The sequence below is a fragment of the Diceros bicornis genome, chromosome 31, assembly GCF_020826845.1.
Source record: "Diceros bicornis minor isolate mBicDic1 chromosome 31, mDicBic1.mat.cur, whole genome shotgun sequence".
NCBI lineage: Eukaryota > Metazoa > Chordata > Mammalia > Perissodactyla > Rhinocerotidae > Diceros > Diceros bicornis.
In genome coordinates this window covers 35,097,195-35,121,065 of record NC_080770.1, presented here as the reverse complement: position 1 = coordinate 35,121,065, position 23,871 = coordinate 35,097,195, and the positions used below count along the sequence as shown (strand labels likewise).

The following is a 23,871-nucleotide window of genomic DNA, read 5'->3' as shown; positions in this document are numbered from 1 at the left end:
ATCACCATTCTGCCAATTTAAATGTATCAAATGTTATATGGTATTTATAAGTCATTTTGATTTTCATAAAGTAATGCAGCCAGATTTTTTACTTACAGGTGGAGTACCATTTTAAATATCTTGCTAGAATTTGAAAAATGTTTTATATTCCATCTATATTTCATTAAAAAGCTTATCACAATGGTGGTCAGATACACTCTGTTGGTTTTATTTTTGCTCAAAGCAAATGTTTGCCTTAGTTAATTTGCAGCATTAACCAACTATTGTTATACAAAGCTAAATGCTTTTCCGACTGCAACACCACAACATCAGAGAGAGCAAATAATACTTATTCCCTCTGCTATAACCATTGTCAATATTTAACGGTTCTTGTAAAATCTGACAGATTTACAGATAGCCAGAGAGGTTTCTAAATAGTTTTTACATTTTTTATTTTTAGTTTTACCTAATGTTCTTTTGGCACTTGGAATAGGCTACAGATTGAATCCAGCTATTTCCCCTTAGGACAAAGACTAGATTGCCCAGAGGCAAAAACTAGGTTCTGATTCTATAATTAATGAAGTTCTATAATGGGTAAATAACCTTCTAAAAAATGTATGGGGCAAGAACTAGACAAGATTCATAAGCAACTAAATGTAAAATATGAACTAACTGCTTTATCTATGAGTCAGTTAACTCTACAGTAAGTCACAAATAAAAAAAAAAAGAAAATGGGCAAAGTATGCGAACAGTTCATAGAAAGAGAAGTAACAATGAACTTTAAACACTCAAAAGAAATACAAATGTAAACCATAAGACAGAGATCAAACGTTTTATAATTAACATTGCACTGGCAGGGGTACGTAAAAACAGACATTCTCACATTGTTGACAGGGGCAAAGAGTAAACTGATCAAAATTTAATATGAATGTCTGACTCGGAATTCCACTTCTGGCAACTTATCCTACTGCACATTGCACACAAAGATGTATACTGAAGAACAGCCATTACAGGTTAGCTAATAATAGCTATAGAAGAATAGCTAATAGGTTCTTTGTTGTTGCACAAGACTAGAAATAATTTAAACAATCATGTGTAAAAGAACTGGTTAAATAAATTATGGAATCGTCACTAAAAAGAACAAGGCAGGGCAGGTCTATAGATAGCAACATGGAACAATCACCACAGTACTGGGTTAAAAAAAAGGCAGAGCAGCCGGGGAGGGAGAGACACACACTCCATATACACTTACTATACACTGTATACTCTTCTGCTTTTGAATTTTTACTATTCACCTGAAAAATATTTGCTCAGTGTCCAGTATGTGCCAGACATTGTTGAAAGGGCACTTGGGATACAACAAAATAAAGACCACTTATAAAGGGTTTACTTCTTGAAAAAAAAAACTTAAAAAATATTTTAAGGGGCTGGCCCAGTGGCGCGAGCGGTTAAGTGCGCGCGCTTCACTGCGGCGGCCCGGGGTTCACCAGTTCAGATCCCGGGCGCGCAATGACACGCTGCTTGTCGAGCCATGCTGTGGCGGCGTCCCATGTAAAGTAGAGGAAGATAGGCTCAGATGTTACCTCAGGGCCAGTCTTCCTCAGAAAAAAGAGGAGGATTGGCATCAGATGTTAGCTCAGGGCTGATCTTCCTCACACACAAAAAATATATATATTTTAAAATAAACTAGGACCCTAAATCGTAAGATACCAACTCTAAAACGTTAATCATAAAATAAGAAGTAAATCTGGGGCCGACCCCACGGCTTAGCGGTTAAGTGCGCGCGATCCGCTACTGGCGGCCCGGGATCGGATCCGGGTGCGCACCGACGCACCCCTTCTCCAGCCATGCTGAGGCCGCGTCCCACGTACAGCAACTAGAAGGATGTGCAACTATGACATACAACTATCTACTGGGGCTTTGGGGGGAAAAATAAATAAATAAACAAACAAACAAATAAATAAAAGAAGTAAATCTGATACAGGAACTTTAAATCAGGAACTAAACAGCTAACCTACACTTGAATTGCTTTAATTAATGCTAACAACTAGCGTTTCAACACAGTTTGACAGGAGGGCAAATCACTCAAGATCCACTTGCTGAAAATTAACCTACCGACAAAAAAACTCAGAAAATGGCATCTAATATTTGACCAGCATAATTACAGTCAAGAAATATAAATGTCTCCATACTAAATAAGCCCTTCATTTAGTGATTCTCAACCCTGGCAGCACATTACAATCAGCTGGAGGAAAGGCGATGTAAAAAGATGCTCAAGCCCCACTCCAGATCAATTAAACCAGAATCTCTAGAAACGGGCCTGGACCATCACTACGTTTTTAAAACTTTCCAGTTGGTTCTAATGTGCAGCTTCAGTTGAAAACCATGGTTCTCCAGGGGTTCCTAACCTTTTTCTGGTGCCACAGAACCTTTCTGCAGTCTAGCAAAGCCTATCCTTACTCAAAATAACATTCTTAAATATACAAAATAAACTATGAGGGATTTCAAAGGAAACCAATTATATTGAAATATAATTACTGAAATGCTTTTTGAACAAAGTTTTATATAGTAGTAGACGCTTAACACATTAAATAACAAGATGTAGTGGCGAGTCTAGTGATGACTGCAACAATATCTTCAATTTATATCCCAGTCAGAGGTGTTGCTAACAGTACTGGTGTGGTTTCTCACCTACATTCATAATAGAAGGAAAGGCTCAGTTTCATTTAGAGATTAGTGAAAATAATGCATTTTATTTTCCCCAACCAAGTTCATGGAAACTCTAAAATTCTATCCACAGACACCTGAAGGAAGGGGTTACCATGGACCTAAGAACTCATGCAAAGGACATAGGAGATCAGATGTAAAAACATTTGCTGAGCATCTACTATGTCAGGCATTAATCATTACTCCTTGTTAAATAATTAATAACCCTATTTCAGAGTAAGAAATATAATTAAATTACATAGTCTGCCCAAAATCCAGTTAGAATCTGGCAGAACCATGGCTCAGCTCTTTTCAGAATCTGTTACATCCCTAAATATCTTCTTCTGCCCAAGGATGTAGTTAAATGTTCATAAAACAATCTATATGGATAATTCTCAATCAATTGCATTAATTAACAACGGACCCAAACCAAAATGGCCAAAACTTACTCTGCTAGTTACGGCCACATTTAATTCCCACAAGAAAAAAGTCATCCAGCATCACAGCTATGAACCAGTTGGGTAGCCAACAGCATAACATTTTTGTTTTCTGGCCTGGTTACCAAATTTCTATAGGGCAAAGGAAAACTGAACAGTTTTCTAGAATCTACAAGGAGACTGGGCTTCCATAAGAAATGGAGTTGAATTATTTCCTGAATATGTTCCCAGATCAGAGGAATAAGTCACTTCAGGAAAACTTACGGCAAGTTTCCAGTGCCCCTTTGTAACAGAATGAAGTCAGAACTCTGCTTAGTACAGCAAAAAAACAGCTGCCCCATGCTTGGACATCCCAAAAACACATTACTATAAGAAACTCTTTCAAAATCCAGCTTTTGCCTTTGGAATAAACTATAATCCCATTATCATTCTTTATATAAAGGATGTTAATGGGAAGCAGGATGGGACCCCAAATCAAATGAGCAGAACAAAAGCTGGACTAGATCTCAAGGCACACACGTTACCAATGATATTAGCAGGACGTTGTGAACTTTGATTTGCACAATTTTAAAAACCAGAAAAATAATACAACTGTATGGAGTATAAAGAGATATATACCAACATATACTATTTCAAATGGGTACAAAAATCAGAAAAAATTGTGAACTAGATGATGTGCTTTTTTTTGTATAGGGAGAAAATGTTACTGAGGAACTATCTCTAGCATCTGTTCCATGAATTGTCTTTCTAGTAGTGTATCGCTAAAATATCAACGAATTTATTTTGTCTGTGAATAACAATGTGCACAACTGGCTAAAAGTATGGAGGTAGGGTAAATCCATTATGTGTTTGACCTTTTTAATTTCTTTTTTAATAATGACTCTATTGAGACAATCACATACCACACAACTCACCCACTGAAAGTGTACAATTCAATGATTTTTAGTATATTTGGAGTTGTGCAACCATCACAATAAATTTTAAAAAATTTTATCACTCCAAAAAGAAACCCGTATCCATGAACAGTCATTCGCATTTCCCAGGTCCCTAGCCCTAGGCAACCACCAATCTACCTTCTGTCTCCATTCATGTGCAGGTATTTCATGTAAATATCATACACTACACGTTCTTTTGTTTCTGGCTTTCACTTTACATGTTTTCAAGGTTCATGTTTTATCATATATCACTACTTTTCCTTTCTATTGCCAAATAATATTCTGTTATTGTATGGATATCCCACATTTATACATCAGTTGATGGACATTTGGATCATTTCCAGTTTTTGAGTGGAGCTCATTTTGTGTTTTCTCTTAGGTACATATCTAGAAGTGAAATTGCTAGGTCATATGGTAATTCTATGTTTAACATTTTGAAGAACTGCCAGACTGTTTAACAAAGCGACTGAACCATTTTATTTTCCCATCAGCACTGTATGAGGGTTTCAATTTCTCTACATCCTCACCAACACTACTTATTATCTGTCTTTTTGATGATTATAACCATCCCAGCGGGTGTGAAGTGGTATCACATTGTGGTTTTGACCCACATTTCCCTGATGGCTAATGAAACTGAGCATTTTTCATGTTCTTATTGGCCATTTATCCATCTTTGGAGAAATATCTATACAGATTCCTTGCCCATTTTTAGTTGGGTTATTTTTTCATTACTGAATTGCAATAGTCCTTTATATACTATAGATACAAGTCCCATATCAAATGTATGATTTACAAAAATTTTCTCCCATTCAGGGGGTTGTCTTTTCACTTTTCATGTTTAACCTTTTTTTTTTTTTTTTTGGTGAGGAAGATCAGCCCTGAGCTAACATCAGTGCTAATCCTCCTCTTTTTGCTGAGGAAGACCAGCTCTGAGCTAACCTCTATTGCCAATCCTCCTCCTTTTTTTTTTCCCCAAAGCCCCAGTAGACAGTTGTATGTCATAGTTGCACATCCTTCTAGTTGCTGCATGTGGGACGCGGCCTTTGCATGGCCGGAGAAGCGGTGCGCAGGTGCACGCCCGGGATCCGAACCCCGGGCCGCCAGTAGCGGAGCACGCACACTTAACCACTAAGCCATGGGGCTGGCCCCCATGTTGGTTTTTTTTTGTGAGATCAGCCCTGTGCTAACATCTGCCCATCCCCCCCCCTTTTTTTTTTGCTGAGGAAGACTGGCGCTGGGCTAACATCCACGCCCATCTTCCTCCATTTTATATGGGACGCCGCCACAGCATGGCTTGCCAAGCAGTGCATCGGTGTGTGCCCGGGATCCGAACTGGCGAATCCCGGGCCGCCACAGCAGAGTGCGCACACTTAACCACTTGCACCACCGGGACAGCCCTGGCCCCCATGTTTAACCTTTTGTTTGTAATGTGAAGCTAATTCAGAAATAGAACTAATGGCCTCACAGGCAGCATGCACTAGTTCAACGGTTCTCAAACTTTTTGTAAAGAATCGCTCTGCACTCTTAAAAACTAAGGAACCAAAGAGATTTTCTAAAAATGTGGGTTATATCTATCAACATTATCACATTAGAAATTAACACAAAAAATTTAAAAGTATTTGCTAATTCATTTTAAAATAATAAACTCCTTAATTTTATTTAAAAATATTTTCCAAAACAAATAAATAGTGAAAACAATGGCACTGTTTTACATTTTTGTGATCTCTTTAGTGTCTGGCTGAATAGAAGATATTATCTGCTTCTGCTTTCCATCTACTGCAATATATTGTTTTGGATGAAGTATATAACCACATAAGTACAGTTATATAGCTGGAAAAGGGAGAAGTATTTTTAATAGCCTTTTCATACAATTGTGGACATGTCATGTAGCCTCTGCAAAACTCTCTATTAGTTAAGCTTTACTAAAACTGCAAATCAACTTTCTTTCTATATGGCATCTTAATTTACAATAGGGACTTGTTAACTGGGGGAGGAGGGTGGAGAAGTGACAGACACTATTCTATTAATGATTGAAAGAATAAAATAAAATAATCTAATTTCCTCTTCCCATTCTCACCAGGGAAGTAAAACTTGGACAGGAAAAAAAAGGTAGTTCTCTTTCTTCAAATAGCTGTCTATTTTTGTAGTAAATGGGGAGGGTGTTATGCTAGAGGTCATACCGAAATTAAGTTAAAATAAAGATCAGTGAGGGCCGGCCCCGTGGCCTAGCGGTTAAGTGCGCACGCTCTGCTGCTGGCGGCCCGGGTTGGGATCCCGGGCGCTCACCGAGGCACCGCTTCTCTGGCCATGCTGAGGCCGCGTCCCACATACAGCAACTAGAAGGATGTGCAACTATGACATACAACTATATACTGAGGCTTTGGGGGGGGAAAAAATAAATAAATAAATAAATAAAATCTTAAAAAAAATAAAGATCAGTGAAAATTTAATCCAAGTGATAAATGTCCAAAGTGGGGAGGGAGGTGGCAAGTTAAAGGACTTAAACCTAAATAAGCTCTTGACCATGACCACCAGAACAAACAGAGATGCGTCTCAAATCTGGTTTTGTAATGAGTGTTTTCCACTATTAAGGGTAATGACTATCTAATTACAGTAGGGGGAGGAAAATCAGTAAAATAAGCCTAACCATCCTCAAATAATCTGCATTTTTTTTCCTCCACTTATTTTATCAAGGAGGTATTCAAAAACAACTTTTAAGATCCAAGTATCTTCAACCCCTAACTAAGTGGTTTGCAAGTTTTCGTTTATATAAAAATCACCTGTGGTACTTGTTTCCAGTGAAGATTCTCAGCCCCACTCTCAGAATCGGATACAGTCTGTCTGAAATTAAGGTGCAGGCACCTATACTTTTATAAAACACCTATGTGACTATGATGCAATAGACATGAACACCATCTTGAGAAACACTACGTAATCTATCTGTTCCATAAACACATTTTTTTTAAATGTTATGTTTCCTTAAAAATAAAGTGGCATCAGACCTAAGTCATTCCAAGTCTTCTATTTTTTTGCTAAAACATTAAGAAAATTGCATATACTATACCATACACTTGAAGTCTTAAGTTTCTCTTGGTAGTCAACCTTTTTCAAAATTAAAAAGCAGGGCAGCACTCTGCAGAAATATCTGCAAGTAGTAACTGAGCCAATTCACACGCCTAGAGAATAAAGCATTTTATGTGACAGGTGTCACATTAGGACTGGATGCCAGCTTAGTCCTGGGTTCCTTTACCAGTGCAACAGAACTCTACTAGATGTTTTATTGTGAATGAATTTAAATACGTATCCTGAAATATAAAGCAATAACCTCTTCAACCTTTCCAAAGACTAAAAATCTACTGAACATGCAAACAATTCAAAAACTTAAAAAAGTAAAAATAGGCCAAAGGTTATTGGTTCAAGTAATTATACTTATCATATTTGCTTATTAAATTTGCTTATTCATCCCCTAGGAAATAAATAGCTACAAACTACAAATAAAAATCGATTAAGATTTTTGAATTTGAAAAATAGGACTTCTTTAGACCAAGAGTAGCCAAGATACTAATTCACTAGATAAATTAAGTGAAACGTTGGAAAACATCCATTAGGACATAGTTTTGCCCTTCTGGTTTTTTTTTTAAATAATTTTATTTATTTATTTATTTTCCCCCCAAAGCCCCAGTAGATAGTTGTACGCCATAGTTGCACATCCTTGTAGTTGCTGTATGTGGGCCGCGGCCTCAGCATGGCGGGAGAAGCGGTGCATCGGTGCGCGCCCGGGATCCGAACCCCGGGCCGCCAGTAGCGGAGTGCGCGCACTCAACCGCTAAGCCACAGGGCCGGCCCTAATGGATAGTTTTTAATCAGTAAATATTGAGTAAAACCAGAAGGGCAAGAGCCGGCCCCGTGGCTTAGCGGTTGAGTGCGCGCACTCCGCTACTGGCGGCCCGGGGTTCGGATCCCGGGCGCGCACCGATGCACCGCTTCTCCCGCCATGCTGAGGCCGCGGCCCACATACAGCAACTACAAGGATGTGCAACTATGGCGTACAACTATCTACTGGGGCTTTGGGGGGAAAATAAATAAATAAATAAAATTATTTAAAAAAAAAAAACTATCCATTAATCTAAAAACTCTAAATATTTGCCCAACTCAAATCCCTTTTCAGATCAATTCTCAGACCATTATCAATTGTCCGGCAAAACAAAACAAAAAGACTCAAATTCACAGCTAGATCTTGTCTAAAGAAAAACAAAGATTTAGAGACAATGGCAGAAAAGCTTAAAACTATGAATTGTTTTTGGCAACTGTCCACTTAATAGGTACAAACATGAATACAGATTTTGTCATTCTGGAAGGTCTATCCAGGATGTAAACTCCTGTACTCCCTGAAACTCCTGTATTCCTGATGCTAAAGGAAGGCAATCTCTCCTAACAGTACCTTTCTGTGTACCTCTAAGGAAAAACAATACTTTTGTAAACAAAGATCAATCTCTTTTAGGAACAATTATTGCCAAAAGAGCACATTCCATACAGTCCACTTTTCTCAAGAAATATTAACAATAGGGGCAGGCCCCATGGCCTAATGGTGTGCTCTGCTTCAGCGGCCCAGGTTCTAGGGTTCAGATCCCAGGCACAGACTTACACCACTCGTCAGCCATGCTGTGGCAGCGACCCACATACAAAATAGAGGAAGACTGGTACATACTTTAGCTCAGGGCGAATCTTCCTCAAGCAAAGAAAAAAAAAAAAAAGGAAATATTAACAATAAAGATCAAATGAAATTTGCCTGCCCAAAACTGGTATACTAAATATCACATAAAATGGGAGAGGGAAAAGTAAGAAAGGCTATTACAGAAAGATTTTGTTAAAAACAGATAAAATAATGGGGCCCAAAGAACGCATCATCTAACATACATACTTGGCCCTTTCCCTCCCTCTTCCTAACCCACACACACATCCACTCAGGCTTTAAAACTGTTTGGCGCTGCTCTTAACCCTTAACAGCTAGTAAGTACTCATGGTAACCCAACAAAATAAACCAGGTTTCAAGTTTCAACACTGTGAGTGTTTCATCTTTCTTTCCTCATTAATAAGTACACAAAAGAACACCTATTTTTGGGGATTTGCTTCTAAGTAATAGGGGTGGGGAGAGCAAGCGAAAGCATGGAAAAAACAAGATTAACCATGAGTTGAAGCTCTACTTTTTTGCATGTTTGAAACATATCAAAAAGTTGAAGAAAAGATTATATGAAGATGACTCTCTGTCGGTAATCAGATGTTCAAAAATATCTTTTTAGATCGATGGAAAAAAGATCCAGGAGCCATCATAAAGGTTAGGATAAGTTGAGCATCCAAAAGAAAAATGGCTATAGGTGATTTTAACATACTATTAAATACAAGAAACTCTTGAGACCACAGTGATAATCTTTAAAAAGGAGGGACGGGGGGGACAGGAAATTCCTTCTTTACAGAGAAATATGAGCCAGTAAACAGAGACAGAATAACAGAATTTTTTTCCCCCTTTTTCTCCCCAAAGCCCCAGTGGATAGTTGTTATGTCATAGGTGCACATCCTTCCAGCTACTGTACGTGGGAAGCGGCCTCAGCATGGCCGGTGAAGCAGTGCGTCGGTGTGCGCCCGGGATCCAAACCCGGGCCCCAAACCCGGGCCCCAAACCCGGGCCGCCAGCAGCGGAGGGCGCGCACCTAACCACTAAGCCACCGGGCCGGCCCCCAGAATTTTTAAAAAACTACCATTTCCCACCTCCAATGTAACAACTGATTTATTCAATGATTATCAATTGATGATAAATAACTAGGTAAAAGGTTATTGAGGAACATAGTATCAACCCACAGATTACTAACTGCAAAAGGGGAAATAACCCTTTACAATGAAGAGATCCACAGTCATTACCCTAACCAAGTGATCAAACTTAATCATCACTAAATAGTGGAACAACCTAGCATGAAGTGCCTTTGGATGTAACGTTATAAAGTATTCTATCCAAAAATATTTAACCCAAATATTATCAAAGTTCTGAGTTTACACCTAAACATAAAGTTTTCAGGAAATACAGAAGATGAAGGGACAAGTTAAATGACACCACACACACAAAAATCAAATAAACCCAGAAAATGAAAAGTCCTACAAGAAAACTGTCCCGGATTCTTCAACCAGACATTATCCTAGGGGAGACAAAAACAGAGGAAATATTCAAGAGTCATAACCAAATGATGTAATGTGAACCCAGATTAAATTCTGATTTAAAAAAAAAACAAAAACTGTATGAATCACTTGGGACAATTGGGGAAATTTGAATATGGACTTGATTTTATAAATGATACGGTATTACTATTAATTTTTTTAGGTGGGAAAATGGTATTACGGTTACATAGAACGGCATTAATGTCCTTATATAAGAGAATGCTGAAACGTGTCCACTGACTTTCAAATAAATATGTACAGAGAGAGAAAGCAAATATAGCAAAACGTTTAATAGTTGTTGATTCTAAGTGAAGAACTGTACTGTAGGTGTTCACTGCACTCTTTCTCAACTTTTTTCTATGTTCTAAACTTCGCAAAATAAAACTTTTGGATGAAATTTTTTTCTCTTAAGTTTTCACCACCAGCTCTCCCATTTAAAACACCACAATTGTGAACTATTCCAGGTCATAGCAACATTTCAGTGTCATTACAATTTTAGATAAATTTAAGAATTAACAATGGATTCCAAAAACTTTCAATGAAACCTCAGTACATTACTCCTCCTCAACTTTCAGATGACAAAATATGAGCCCAGAAAAACAGAAAGGGTAGTTATATATAAACAGATTTGATATAATTTTAAGATTTGGCATTTTTGGCTATTCTAACAGCATGTGAAATGTAAACACTGCGAAGATTTCAGAACTGAAATCAATCGACAAGCAAACACAAAATTCAGTTTAGCCAAACTTTCTCGACATAATGCAATTTACAGTCACCCAGACTACTCGACGGGAATGCTCGAATTTTGCCTCGTCTCTGTCAACCTCCAAGAACAGCCTCCACGTTATAAGCTGGGGACTTGAAAAACGAAAACCTAAGTGTATTTCGTTGCTATGGCAAAGGGAAATTTCAAGAAATTGAGACTCCGCAGGCTAGCCAGCCTCCATTTTAAAAATTATTTACCTAAACATACCAGGACTTACATCGATAAACAAATTGAATGACATCTTTTAAAACATCAGCTTCCTCTTTCAAACTAAGAGATAAATACTATCCTACAAAATTCTGAATAAAGAACAAAAGAACTTGTTTATCTAAAAATCTGAATTTCAAAATATTTAAGCGTCACTTATATGCAATACTAAAACAGCTGCTTTTCTTTACAACTTATTCTCACTTTCGATGTATCAAATTCTGCAATATTTGTATCGCTGGAAAAACGAAAATGAAATGTGGATAGAGAAAGAAGAAAGCGGGAGAACGCCACAAAATTCCCAAATCTCAGCATAACCATGCTCTACTCCCAAACTTCCTTCTGCATTCGCTCTTGCAAGAATCTATTTCTCCAATTAGTCTCATCTTAATTTCTTCAACTAGTAACCTATTTCTGGGTACAGTATATACAGCAGAGGGGACGGAGGGAATATTGTTGAGTTTTTCGAAAACAGCGGGTACACGTTAAAATAATCAATTCCTAACGTCAAAACGGTATCAAAGGCAGGCATCCCATCGGAGTAGTGCCACGAATTTAAACGGCAGGAAGCGGCTTCCCGGCTATTGTCTAAGTCAAGTATTTGTTCATATGAGCGCCTAAGACAGAAAAGCCAAAAAATAATTTTAAATCTCGGTCAGATCTTGCTCCCATTCCCACCACCCCTCTGCACGCGGTCCTGCGGGTTCATTAGACCCGCGACTCCTTCCTCGGGCGAACATGGCTGGAGTACTCGGACCAACTGAGACGTGGAGAGAAGAGGTCGCCACGAGGCCCCACCACTCTCCTTCCTCACCTGTTCCGTGGCTCCGTCTGCTGACATGGCCTCAGCTGATTAAAAGGTGCGAACTGGCCCGCGATGCGAAGCTAGAAAAGAAAAATTAAACTAAAACCCACCCCCAAACCAGTCAAGTTACCCCCTGCCCAGCGGAGCCAGACCGCCAACACGAAACGCCACCGCCCACTCAGATATGAATTAAAATGGCTGCGCCCCTGCCGGCCGAGAAGGGAGGTGTGGCTTCTGCATTCACTTCCGGGGCAGCGGGCGGAGCTGAGAGCACAGCTGACCGGTCACTCGGGCGCGCAGAAGCAGAGAGGTCCCAGGGGCGGGCCCAAGGTCTGTGCTGACGTCACGGCCCTGGGGGGAAAAGGCTGCTGCGGCGCTGGCTGCCACCGGCGGGGAGGCGGGAAGCCGTTCCGCCTGGAGGCTCGCGCGCCTTTGGAATGGAATCGTCGAGCTGTGGGGAATCTACGCCGCTGTAGCCTGACTGCCAGTCAGTTCAGTTCAGGCAGATGGCCACTTGGGGGGAATGCCGTGTGAAATGACTCCAATATTTTGGAGATGAATCCATCGAGGTTTTCTATGGTCTCGGCTAATGCTTTTTACCCTTTTGGGGGATGAGAGGGACAGATCAAACCGTATTAACATACACCGTTACCACCTGCTATTGTGTCTGAGGCTGTGAAGACAGGCAGGCCGCGTTTTAGGCTCAGCGTCGCACCGTGGTTCCTCGTCGGCAAGGTGGGGATCATAGCGCTCAGGCTCCGGAGCTGCGTTGTCTGTGCTGCCTGCGGCGCACTAGAGGGCTGACCTCCTCACTAGCGGGGTGACTTCGGGCGACTGAAATTCCCCAAGCCTCAGTTTCCTGGCCTACGATAGGAATAACAGTAGTACTTGCAATTTAGGTAAGTTACACAGGAGAAAGTGCTCGAAACAGTACCTGGCGTAGTTTGAGATTACGTGAGAGCAAGTCTCAAATTCTTTCATTCGAGGCTCAGCATGCGATGTCTCCTTCCACCCTCCTTCCCCACAGGGGCCTACGCCCCAGACCAAGTCAGCTTCTCAGCTTTCCCCATACATGCCTTAACTCTGCTCAGTCGCCCCGCCTCTGCACATCTTTTCACCTCCGCTCTTTCCACAGCCTGAATTCTTACCCTTCCGAGTAATCAGACACAGGCAAAAGAGGTATGTTAACATGTTTATCACACCATCCAACAATACAGGACTAGTTAAATGTATCTCTATAATGGAATGGCATGCAGCCAGTCAGCTGATGCTGATACACAGTTACTGACAGAAAAAACATCCATCATATTGTTAAGTGAAAAAGCAGAAAACGAAAACAGTGTATATTAAATAGGATGTGTAGTATAAATATGTAGTATACACACAGTAGTTCAAAACATGAAAAGTAGTTATCTCTAGATTGTCACAATTTTTCTCTTTTTATCTGCTTCTGAGTTTGTCTATGATGAACTAATGGAAGAACAACAGTCCTGAAGAATAGTATTCAGGGTTCCGCCCGGGGGCGCAGTGGGTAAGTTCACGCGCTCTGCGCGGTGGCCCGGGGTTCCCTGGTTCCGTTCCCCCGTGCGCACGGGCGCACCGCTTGTCAAGACGTACTCTGGCGGCTAAAGGAGAGGACGATGGGAACGGATGTTAGCCCAGGGCCCATCTTCCTCAGCAAAAAGAGGAGCATTGGCGTCAGATGTTAGCTCATGGCCAAGCTTCCTCACACAAACAAAAAGAAGAATAGTATTCACATTCCATTCTTCAAAGTTTGACTCAAATGCCATCTTTCCGCAATATTTTTAATGAAAAACTTAGATAAAAATTCAAAGAATAATGCAATAGATACCTGTACTGTATCCCCACCATCTTGATCTACTGACTAACATCTTGGCATGTTTGCTGTATATGTATGTATTTATAGATATAGTTTGTGTTTTTGCAAAATAATTTGAAAGTAAATTATAGACATAATGATACTTTATCCCAAAATAATTCAGTTTGTTTTTTCTGAAATGAGGACACTCTTCGTATCTACAGTACCATTATAGCACCTAAAAAAATTAATAAGTATTTCCTAATATATACTATTCAGTCCATATTCAAATTTTCCCAGGTATCCCAAAAGTGTCTTTATAGGAAGTTTTCACAAATCAGGATCCAATCAAGTTTCAAGCATTGCATTTCGTTGTTATATCTCTTCAGTCTCTTTTATTCTAGAAATAGTCCACTCATCTTTTTATCTTTTATGAATTTTTTGAGAGAGCTGGCCAGTTGTCTCTAAGAATATTCCATCTTCTGGAGTGATTAGATTCAGGTTAAACATTTTGGCAAGAATATGTCATAGGTATAGCTATGAACTTCGTTTTGTATGACATCAGGAGATACATCAAATTACTGATTGATGCTAAGTTTGATCACTTGTTTAAGGTGGTGACCATCAGATCTCTCCATTAGGTACAGTTCACTTTTTGTAGTTAACAAGTAATTGCAGAGTAAGACTTTGGCGTGGTGTCCATTTCCTGTTCCCCTGCAAATTTTCACCAGGGTTTGGTCGTCTATTGATTAATCTTTCCTGAATTAATAATGAAATATTTGGTGATTAAATAAAAATGTTCTAATTCCATTATTCCTTCTATATCAATAGAAAGCTCTTTTGTGAAAAAGTCTTCTTCCTCATTAACCTTTAAAAAACAGGGTAAATGCTTAATTTTTTCCCTTTAATGACCAATTTTTGAAGTAAAGAGTTCAATTTAATATTAAACTTCAAGCTTTAATATTAAGCTTCAAGTAGTGAAAAATGAATTTTTTTTTCTGGCTTTCTCTTTTTGAGTATCATTGTGGATTTATGAGTTTTTTAAGACGTAAGTTGTTTCAATCAATTGCAATCATTATTCTTTTGGGGCCAATACGAGTCCCTTCGTACAGGGTGAGTGGATCCTATGTCTTTTTGACATGATGCCATTAGTCTTGGACAACTTCTTGGCCTAGTGGTACAGGATGTCCCAGGCCCACTTATGTACTTTCCCTGTCACAGACTTGGACTCAGTCTCAGGCATCCTGGTTCCTTCAGTTTCGGAATAGTAATTAGACTCAAGATGTGGGCAGTAGATGTTCTCTTTGCCACTGGATGTCATTGCTTCTAGGCTTTTTCAGTGCTCAGAGATAGGAAATGTATTTTTTAAATTATGAGTTCGTATATTGATTTCCAATTCAAATTTAACATTTTTTTCTTTATTGATTTTACATTTGTATCTCTTTTCTCTTATGCTGAAAATCTTGGTTCCTACAAAATATATTTAAAAGTTTCTAAGTTAAAATACCAATACTAAAATATCAATATATCAATAACACTGGGCCGGCCCCCGTGGCTTAGCGGTTAAGTGCGTGCGCTCCGCTACTGGCGGCCCGGGTTGGGATCCCGGGCGCGCACCGACACACTGCTTCTCTGGCCATGCTGAGGCCGCGTCCCACATGCAGCAACTAGAAGGATGTGCAGCTGTGACACACAACTATCTACCGGGGCTTTGGGGGAAAAAAAAAAAACAGAAGGAGGAGGATTGGCAATAGATGTTAGCTCAGGGCTGATCTTCCTCACACACACACAAAAAAATCAATAACAATACATTTGCTGAGTGAGGTTTAAGATTTCTTTAAAGTTCTTTTTGTCCTTAGATTATGTTACATTAAGGATGTTCAGTCAGAATGCCTTGTACAAAAGTCACTTGAAATAATTCTTCTCTCTCGGAGTTTACCGGAGCAATTTGATATATAGTTAAGTTCAACTCTTTCCATTTGTTTTCAATTTTAATGTTGGCTTTTTTAGATGTAATTTTATTTTTAAATCTGAAAACCCCGTTATTTGGCTCAAGAATCAAAACTATGTAAAGAGGTATTCTCAGAGAAGTTTTCACGTCAGTCTCTATCCCCTCCACCCACTCAAACCCATTCCCATCCTCTATAGGTAACCATTTTTATTAGTTTTCAGTTTAATGTTTCTAGTGTTTCTTTTTGTGAAAATAAGCAATGCATATATTTCGCCTTATTTCTTTCACAAAAGGTACACTATTGTACACCTTTTTTACTTAGTTTATTGTGGATGTCACTCCCTACCAGTAAAGTAGGGAATGAAATAATGAAAATAAAGATTTTCTTCCATCTTTTTTTTTTAACATTTGCATCGTACTTCACTGTGTGTTAATTTTATTTATTTATTTATTTTTTCCCCCAAAGCCCCAGTAGATAGTTGTATGTCATAGCTGCACATCCTTCTAGTTGCTGTATGTGGGACGCAGCCTCAGCATGGCCGGAGAAGCCATGCGTCGGTGCGCTCCCGGGATCCGAACCCGGGCCGCCAGCAGCGGGGCGTGCACACTTAACCGCTAAGCCACCGGGCTGGTCCCAGTACTTCACTGTATGGATGTCCATAAGCTTACCCAAGCCTACTAATGGATGTCTGTGTTGTTTCCAATCTTTTGCTATACAAATAATGCTTCAGCAAATAATCTTGTGCATATGTTGTTTTACATTTATGGATATGTATCTTCAGGGTACATTCCTAAAAGTGGGATTGCTGAGTCAAAGGGTAAATAGACATGTATTTTATTAGATCTTACCAAACTCTCTTCCATGGGAATTGTGCTATTTTGCACTCCCAAAATCAGTGTAGTTATTTTTCCCACAGCTTCTTCAGCAGTGTGTTGTCAAACTTGGATTTTTGCCAGTCTGATAGGTAAGTCGTGGTATCTCAGTATAGTTTTATTCACATTCCTTTTATTATAAGTGAAACTATGATCTTTTCATACATATTAGGGTCATTTTCTTTTACTCTGAACTGTCTGTTCATGTCTTTTTGCCCATTTTTCTGTTTATTTTTGGTCTTCACTGTCTTGTTTTTTAAGAGTGCTCTCTATATTATAGAGATTAACTCTTTGAGTGTTATATAGGTTGCAAATATTTCATTCCTATTTCTCATTTATCTTTTAATTGTGCTTATGGCCTTTGGGGGTGAGGGACAGGTGGTTGGTTTCTCTTTCTTTTTGTCATGTAAAAAAATTTTTTTTGTTATGTAGTAAAATTTAGCTCTTTTATCACTCTGGATTTTGAGACCAAGATGGAATGGCTTTCTCCATTCCCAGGTAATAAATTCATTCATGATTTTAGTACTATTTCAGTAGTTTCATTTTTTCCATGTAGATAGGGTTGCCAGCACTGGCAAATAAAAACACAGCACAACCAGTTAAATTTGAATTTCATATGAACAACAAATAATTTTTTATATAAGTATGTTGCAATGGGCAAATGTAGGCAACTCTGCATTTTAATTGGCAACCCTACATTTGGATCTATGATCCATTTAGAGTTTATTCTGGTGTATAATAGCCAGTATGATTCCAATTTTATCTTCTTCCAAATGCAAATTTTATTTTCAAAAAGTAATTTTTAATGAAAGAGTAGTTTAAAATAAATTATGACAATATGACATTTTGCCCCTGAATGCTATATTTTGCATCTTTTAAAAATTAAGAGGGGCTGGGCCGGTGGCACAAGCGGTTAAGTGCGCGCACTCCGCTGTGGCGGCCCGGGGTTCGCCAGTTCGGATCCCAGGTGCGCACCGACGTACTGCTTGGCAAGCCATGCTGTGGCGGCGTCCCATATAAAGCGGAGGAACATGGGCATGGATGTTAGCCCAGGGCCAGTCTTCCCTGGCAAAAAAAAAGAGGAGGATTGGCAGATATTAAGGCTGATCTCCTCACAAAAAAAAAAAAAAATTAAGAACATTTTCCTACCTGGCCAACATAAGCCTCCCACATCTAGTTAGATTAATAATTCCTTAACATCACTAACATCCAGTACATATTCAAATTTTTCCAATTGTCCCAAAATTTCCTTCACACCTGGTTTGCTTAAACCAAGAGTCAATCCAGAACCATACGTTGTGTTTGGTTTTTCTGTTCTTTATGTCTCTTTTAATCTAGGACAGTTCCTTTTTTCACAACGCCGATTTGTTTGTTTTTGTTTTTGTTTTTTTTGTAAGGAAGATAAGTCCTGAGCTAACATCCGATGCTAATCCGCCTCTTTTTTGCTGAGGAAGATTGGCCCTCGGCTAACATCCATGCCCATCCTCCTCTACTTTATATGGGACACTGCCACAGCATGGCTTGACAGGTGGTGCGTCAGTGTGCGCCCGGGATCCAAACCTGCCAATCCTGGGCTACTGAAGCGAGCGTGCGTACTTAACCACTGCACCACCTGGCTGGCCCCCCACAACACTGATTTGTTGAAGACAACAAGCCAGTTGTCTTTTAGAATATTACACTTTATGGATTTGTCTCATTGTTTCCTCATGATGTCCTCCCATGAGTTTCCTGGAAAGGCACGATTAGATTCTATTACACAAGATAAAACTTAATAGTAGATTAGGATGGAGACAGTCTGATTCCAACATTTGTATTGTTATATTATTTTCATCTTGCAACTAGAAAGTAATCTGTATGATGTTCTTTGGAACCACAAACATGTTAAGTTCCTCGTCAATTATTCACCTAACCGTTCTTATACCAACTGATAATCTTTGACTTGCTAATTTAATTAGAGGTTATTTTATTATCATTTTCTGATTATATAATTGCTTTTACATTTAATTACTAACATTCTTTCGAAAAGTTTTCCCTTATGAACAGGGCTATTTAGTTTATTAGAAAGCAGGTTAAAGGCTTAATTTTCCTCCTTTAATTATCAAATTTTAAGTAAGAAAGTGAATTAATAATACATGCTTCAGATGGTGACAAATTAATTTTTCCTGGATTTTTCTTTTTTGGGTATCATTTTGGAATTCACAGACTTTCGTAAATCCAATGTGTTTCAATAAACTACAAGTAAGAGAGTGTGTTGTCCTAGAAGCCGTGTGAAGAAAGTTTATCAGGGAAAAGGAAGTGATCAGCTGTGTCAATACAGCTGCTAGGTCAAGGAAGATGAAGACTGAGCATTGACCACTGGACTTAGCAGTATAAAGGTTACTGGTGACCTTGACTACAGCAGTTTTGAAGGTGTTATGGTGGCAAGTACCTGATGGAGTGGGTTTAAGAAAGCTTGAGAGGAGGGGAATTAGAAAGCAAGTTTTTGAAGAGATTTTCCTGCAAAATCAAGAAAAGGGAGAGGGAGACAGTAGCTACTAGGACAGTGCAGTCAGGAGAAATGTTTATTTTTTTATAGATAGCTTTCAGTAAGTAGCCAGAATTCGTTGGGGAAAGAAAAGGTTCATTCTCTGTTTCTTGCTTTGTTGGTACATTCTGCCTGGTGAAGGACAGCAGCCCATAAGAATTTGTTTTAATCTCTTTCTGAGCAGTCTCATTCGGCTGGCCCCTGTAGACTCTGCTCCTGTCCACCTTATTTTCTTTGTCCTCACTGCCACTCCATTAGTGACCACTTCCCCTTCTTTTATAGCCCAGCCAAAGCATATTTCTTCCAGACACTTCTTTTTTGACATATAACATTGTATTAGTTTTAGGTGTACAACTTGATGATTTGGTATATGTATATATCACAAAATGATTACCACATAAGTCTAGTTAACATTCATCAGTACACAAAAGTTACAGTTTTTTTTCTTGTGATGAGAACTTGTAAGATCTGCTGTCTTAGCATCTTTCAAATATACAATACAGTATTGTTAACTATAGTCAGCTGTACATTACATCTCCAGAATTTATTTGTCTTATAACTGGAATGATACAGTAGCAAGTAAAACATCAGAGATAAAAGGGAGAGGTGCTGGAGTAAGATAGGCAAAGGAGCATGAATGTCATGCATATGGAGAAGGGACTGGCCTGAGATGGAAGTAGAAATAGTCCACAGACAGAAGAGTGGAGTGTGTGAGTGTTGGTGCCAGGACATGTCAGGTGTGTTGAGAAGAGTATTTGGAAGCTCCCTTGTGATTACTTCCATTTTCTCGTAGGAATCAAGGTCTTCCGCTGAGAAGAAGTTTGGGGTTGAGGACTTGGGGGTTGGAGGAGAGAGGGGAAGGTATGAAATGATAATTTGGGAGGGGTGGGGGTGAATTGACTAGGGACAGATAGTAAAATTGCAATCTATTGGTCTCGCTGAGATTTCTGGTCATGGATTTAAAGTGGCCCAGTCAGCTTGGTTGTGTTCACCAGCACAAGTACATGTGTGGATTAGGGGAAGAGAGCTGCATTTAACCAGGGGTGTGGTTTTGTCAAGTGAGCATGAGGAAGAAAAAGGGAGGAATGTGAGTAGAAAGTTTATGCAAGGGAGAGTTTATAACAATTGACCATGGAATTTAAGCTGGGTAAGGAGAGGAAATGGGACACCAAAGAGTGAGAGATAGTAGTATCATCAGATTTGAGGACCTATGGCAGCATCAAAGGATCTCTAGAAGGAATGAACTAAAAACATTGAAGGTGGTGATCAAAGAATGGATGCAGAAAAATGAGATCACAGAGGATCTATAGTTACTAATAATGACAAAATCTGGGGTATGACCATAGAAGTGAGTGGCTGAGGTAGGTTGGAGGACAAGATCACTGGAGGTGAGTTCAAGAAATTGAAAACTGTAGGTATTGGAAGGTTTGTCTAGGCATGAATTGAAATTAACAAGAATTAAGAAAAGAGCACTACTGATGAAAGAAACCACAAGCCAGGAACTAAAATCTTTGAGAAATGTAAAGAAAATATTTCCAAATATTAATGACAATGCTACTACTATCAATCACACTAATGAAAGAAGTCTAAAATTTCTCTATAGCAGAGGTTCTTAGATCTTTTGGTCTCAAGATCATTGTAAACTCTTAAAAATTATTGAGGACTATACAGAAATTAAAAGTGGTAAATTGTTAAAATATTTATTTATTTACAAATAAAAAAATGATAACAAGTTAATATAAATAAAATATGTTTATGAAAAATAACTATATTTTCCAAAACAAAGAAAATTAATGGGAAGAGTGACATTTTGCAAATCTCTTTAATATCTGGTCTAATAGAAAGCACTGGATTCTCAGGCTGCTTCTGCATCTGCTATGTTCACATGTCATGTAGCCTCTGGAAAACTCTGCTGCACACTCATGAGAGAATGAGAGTGAAAAATGACTTAAATATCCTTATGATATATATTGCTCTTGTGGACACCCTGAAAGATCTAGAGACTCCCATAGCAAGACACAGTACCTTCCAGGCCTTTCTTAATAAAAGCCCCACTCGTGCAGAGCTCACCTTCATTCTGAATTGTCTCAGCACACACCAGCCCTGATTTAATTAAAATGTTGTTGAGGGGGCCGGCCCCATGGCTTAGTGGTTAAGTGAGCATGCACTGCCGCACCACTTGTCAGGCCATGCTGTGGCGGCGTCCCATATAACGTAGAGGAAGATGGGCACGGATGTTAGCCCAGGGCCAATCTTCCTCAGCATAAAGAGGAGGATTGACATGGGTGTTAGCTCAGGGCTGATCTTCCTCACAAAAATTAAAAAAAAAAAAAAATGTTGTTGGTATTTTTACTATATTGTTTTTATATTTTTTTCAGTATTGATCCTGACAGCCTCCAGTCACCTCAGGCTGCCTCTCTGAGTGTTCTAAGTTACCATCCAAGTACCAGTGATTCCTTTTATTAGTGCTTGGTTACAAAGTAGCATAGATTTTTAATGGTCTACTCTTAATCTTATTTTTTTCACATAAGTTCTGTTAGTTTAAGCATGCAATTTTGCAGAAGGCCAAGTTTTGTTAGGAGAATATATATTTCATTATAGCAGAAATGTGTGTATTTGCATATATTGTTATCCCTCCCCTCTTTATTTCACAGTTTTGCACTTTGTTTTTACCGTTTTTATCACAGATAATCCGGAGGTCTCTCCACATGAATACATAGGATCTTCATTCATTTTCTCAATTGCATAGGACTCCGGTGTATGGATGTACCATCCTTTGTTCCGCTCATTTCCCTGTTGATAGACAGGTAGGTTGTTCCAATCTTTTGCTCCAATCTTTTGCTATTACAAACAATGCCCCAATGAATAACAATGTGCATATATTGTTTCTATTTGTGGAGGTGTCTTCAGCATAGATTCTAAGAAATGGGATTGTTGAGTCAAAGGGTAGAGACATTTGTCATTTTGGCAGACATTAGATATTTCTGATTTTGTTAGCTTATACCATTTTCCACTCTCACCCTCAATGTCAGAGAGCCCCTTTCTCTACAGTCTTGCTGCACAAAGTATGTTGTCAAACTTTTGGATTTTTGCCAACCTGAGAAGTGTTATCACAGTAAAGTTTTCTTTTGCATTTCTTTTATTATAAGTGAAGTTGAGAAAATTTTAATATCTTAAAGACCATGTGTATTGTCCTGTGAAGTCTCTATTCCTGGCATTTGCCCGTTATTCTATTGGGTGTTATTTCCTTTCTTCTCAATTTCTAGGAGCTCTTTATATAGAAGGGAGATTGGCCCTCTGTGATACTGTAAGTTGCACATATTTGCCCTCCTCCAGATGTTCTTACATGATACCTTATCAGATCAACCAAGCCAGAAATAATCTCCACCTCTAAACTCCTTATGACAGTCCTCACAACACTACTCACATACTGCCTCACGTTATATTTGCGTTCGTATTTTATCTCTTCTACTAGGTTATATCTACTCTCTAACAGAGAGAGTACTTTTAAGTGAATTAAAAAGCAGTCAGAATTTTGTGTTAACTATCAGTTGAAGTGTGTACATCATCAACTAGAGGTTGGGAATTTGTCCTGTGTTACAGTTTTTATTTAACATTTTTAGAATTTACTTAGTTCATTCCTTTCGTTAACTCCCAACGTCACTTTAGAGCTGAAAATGATTCTGATACCAAAATTGTACAAGGTTGGCAGTTCATAACAAATCCTAAGGCCAATTTTACTTGTGAACAAAATTGTAAGAATCCAAAATCAAAATTGGCAAAGTGAAAACAGCAGCAAGCTTAAAAGAAAATGTAAAATACACGATGGTTAGATTTATCCATAAATAGGGATTAACATTAGGAAATCTATTCATGAATATATTGTCATATTAACAATTTAAAAAAGAAAATCATTTTATATTTGTTAAAAATTATTGGTTAAAATTCCACACACATTTATGATTTAAGAAAAGGAAAATCTCTAAAAAACTAGGAATAGAAGGAAAATTCCCGATTTGATAAAGAATATTTCCCAGAAATCTACAACAAATCATTTCAAATTACAGTAAAGGCCACCTTCATTTCTACTGCTTCACACAGCAGCGGAGTTCCCGGCTAATGCCCAAAGACGTATAAACGTTGGAAAGTAAGACAAATGTCAGTATTTTCAAAACAATATGATTTTATACCTAGAAAATACAAGTAAATCAATTGACAAACTGTTAGAAATAATAATATAATACAGTAAGGTGGCTAAATGGAAGATCAACTTACAAAAATTAGTAATTCCCTATACTCCATCAGCACTAGATTAGAAAAATGACATAAATGAAAAGATATGCTCATAATAAAAACCATAAAACATCCAGAAACAGTTCTTGTCCTGGTCGCCTATGACCTCCCAATTGCCAAAGGCAGTGGTCAGTCTTCTGTCCTCTTCATCTTATTTGATCCATCAGCAGTGTTGGATGAAGCCCGTCACTCCCTTCTGGAAACACTTTCATCCCTTGACATCCAGAATACAGGTTTCTTGATGTTGCCGCTACCTCATTGGACACAATTACGTAAATACATATATATCAGCCAACATCACTCACAAGACAAATATAACACTATTAATACACGTATTGTGGTATTTTATTACTATGAATTTTGCCA

At 38.6% G+C, this 23,871-nt stretch overlaps 1 protein-coding gene and 1 long non-coding RNA gene across 2 annotated transcripts in view; one reads left to right on the top strand and one right to left on the bottom strand.

The window, feature by feature from the left end:
* CSTF3 (cleavage stimulation factor subunit 3) overlaps positions 1-12,195 on the bottom strand; it is a 71,630-nt gene extending 59,435 nt beyond the window's left edge. The window contains exon 1 of the mRNA XM_058527192.1: positions 12,055-12,195. Coding sequence (XP_058383175.1) covers positions 12,055-12,081 — 27 coding nt within the window. The 5' untranslated portion in view covers positions 12,082-12,195. The remainder of the gene's footprint in view (positions 1-12,054) is intronic.
* Positions 12,196-12,424: 229 nt separating this feature from the next.
* Positions 12,425-22,016, top strand: LOC131395250 (uncharacterized). The gene is made up of 3 exons (XR_009216311.1): positions 12,425-12,944; positions 16,733-16,780; positions 21,900-22,016. It is a non-coding gene; the product is annotated as an uncharacterized LOC131395250 (long non-coding RNA).
* Positions 22,017-23,871: the final 1,855 nt, after the last annotated feature.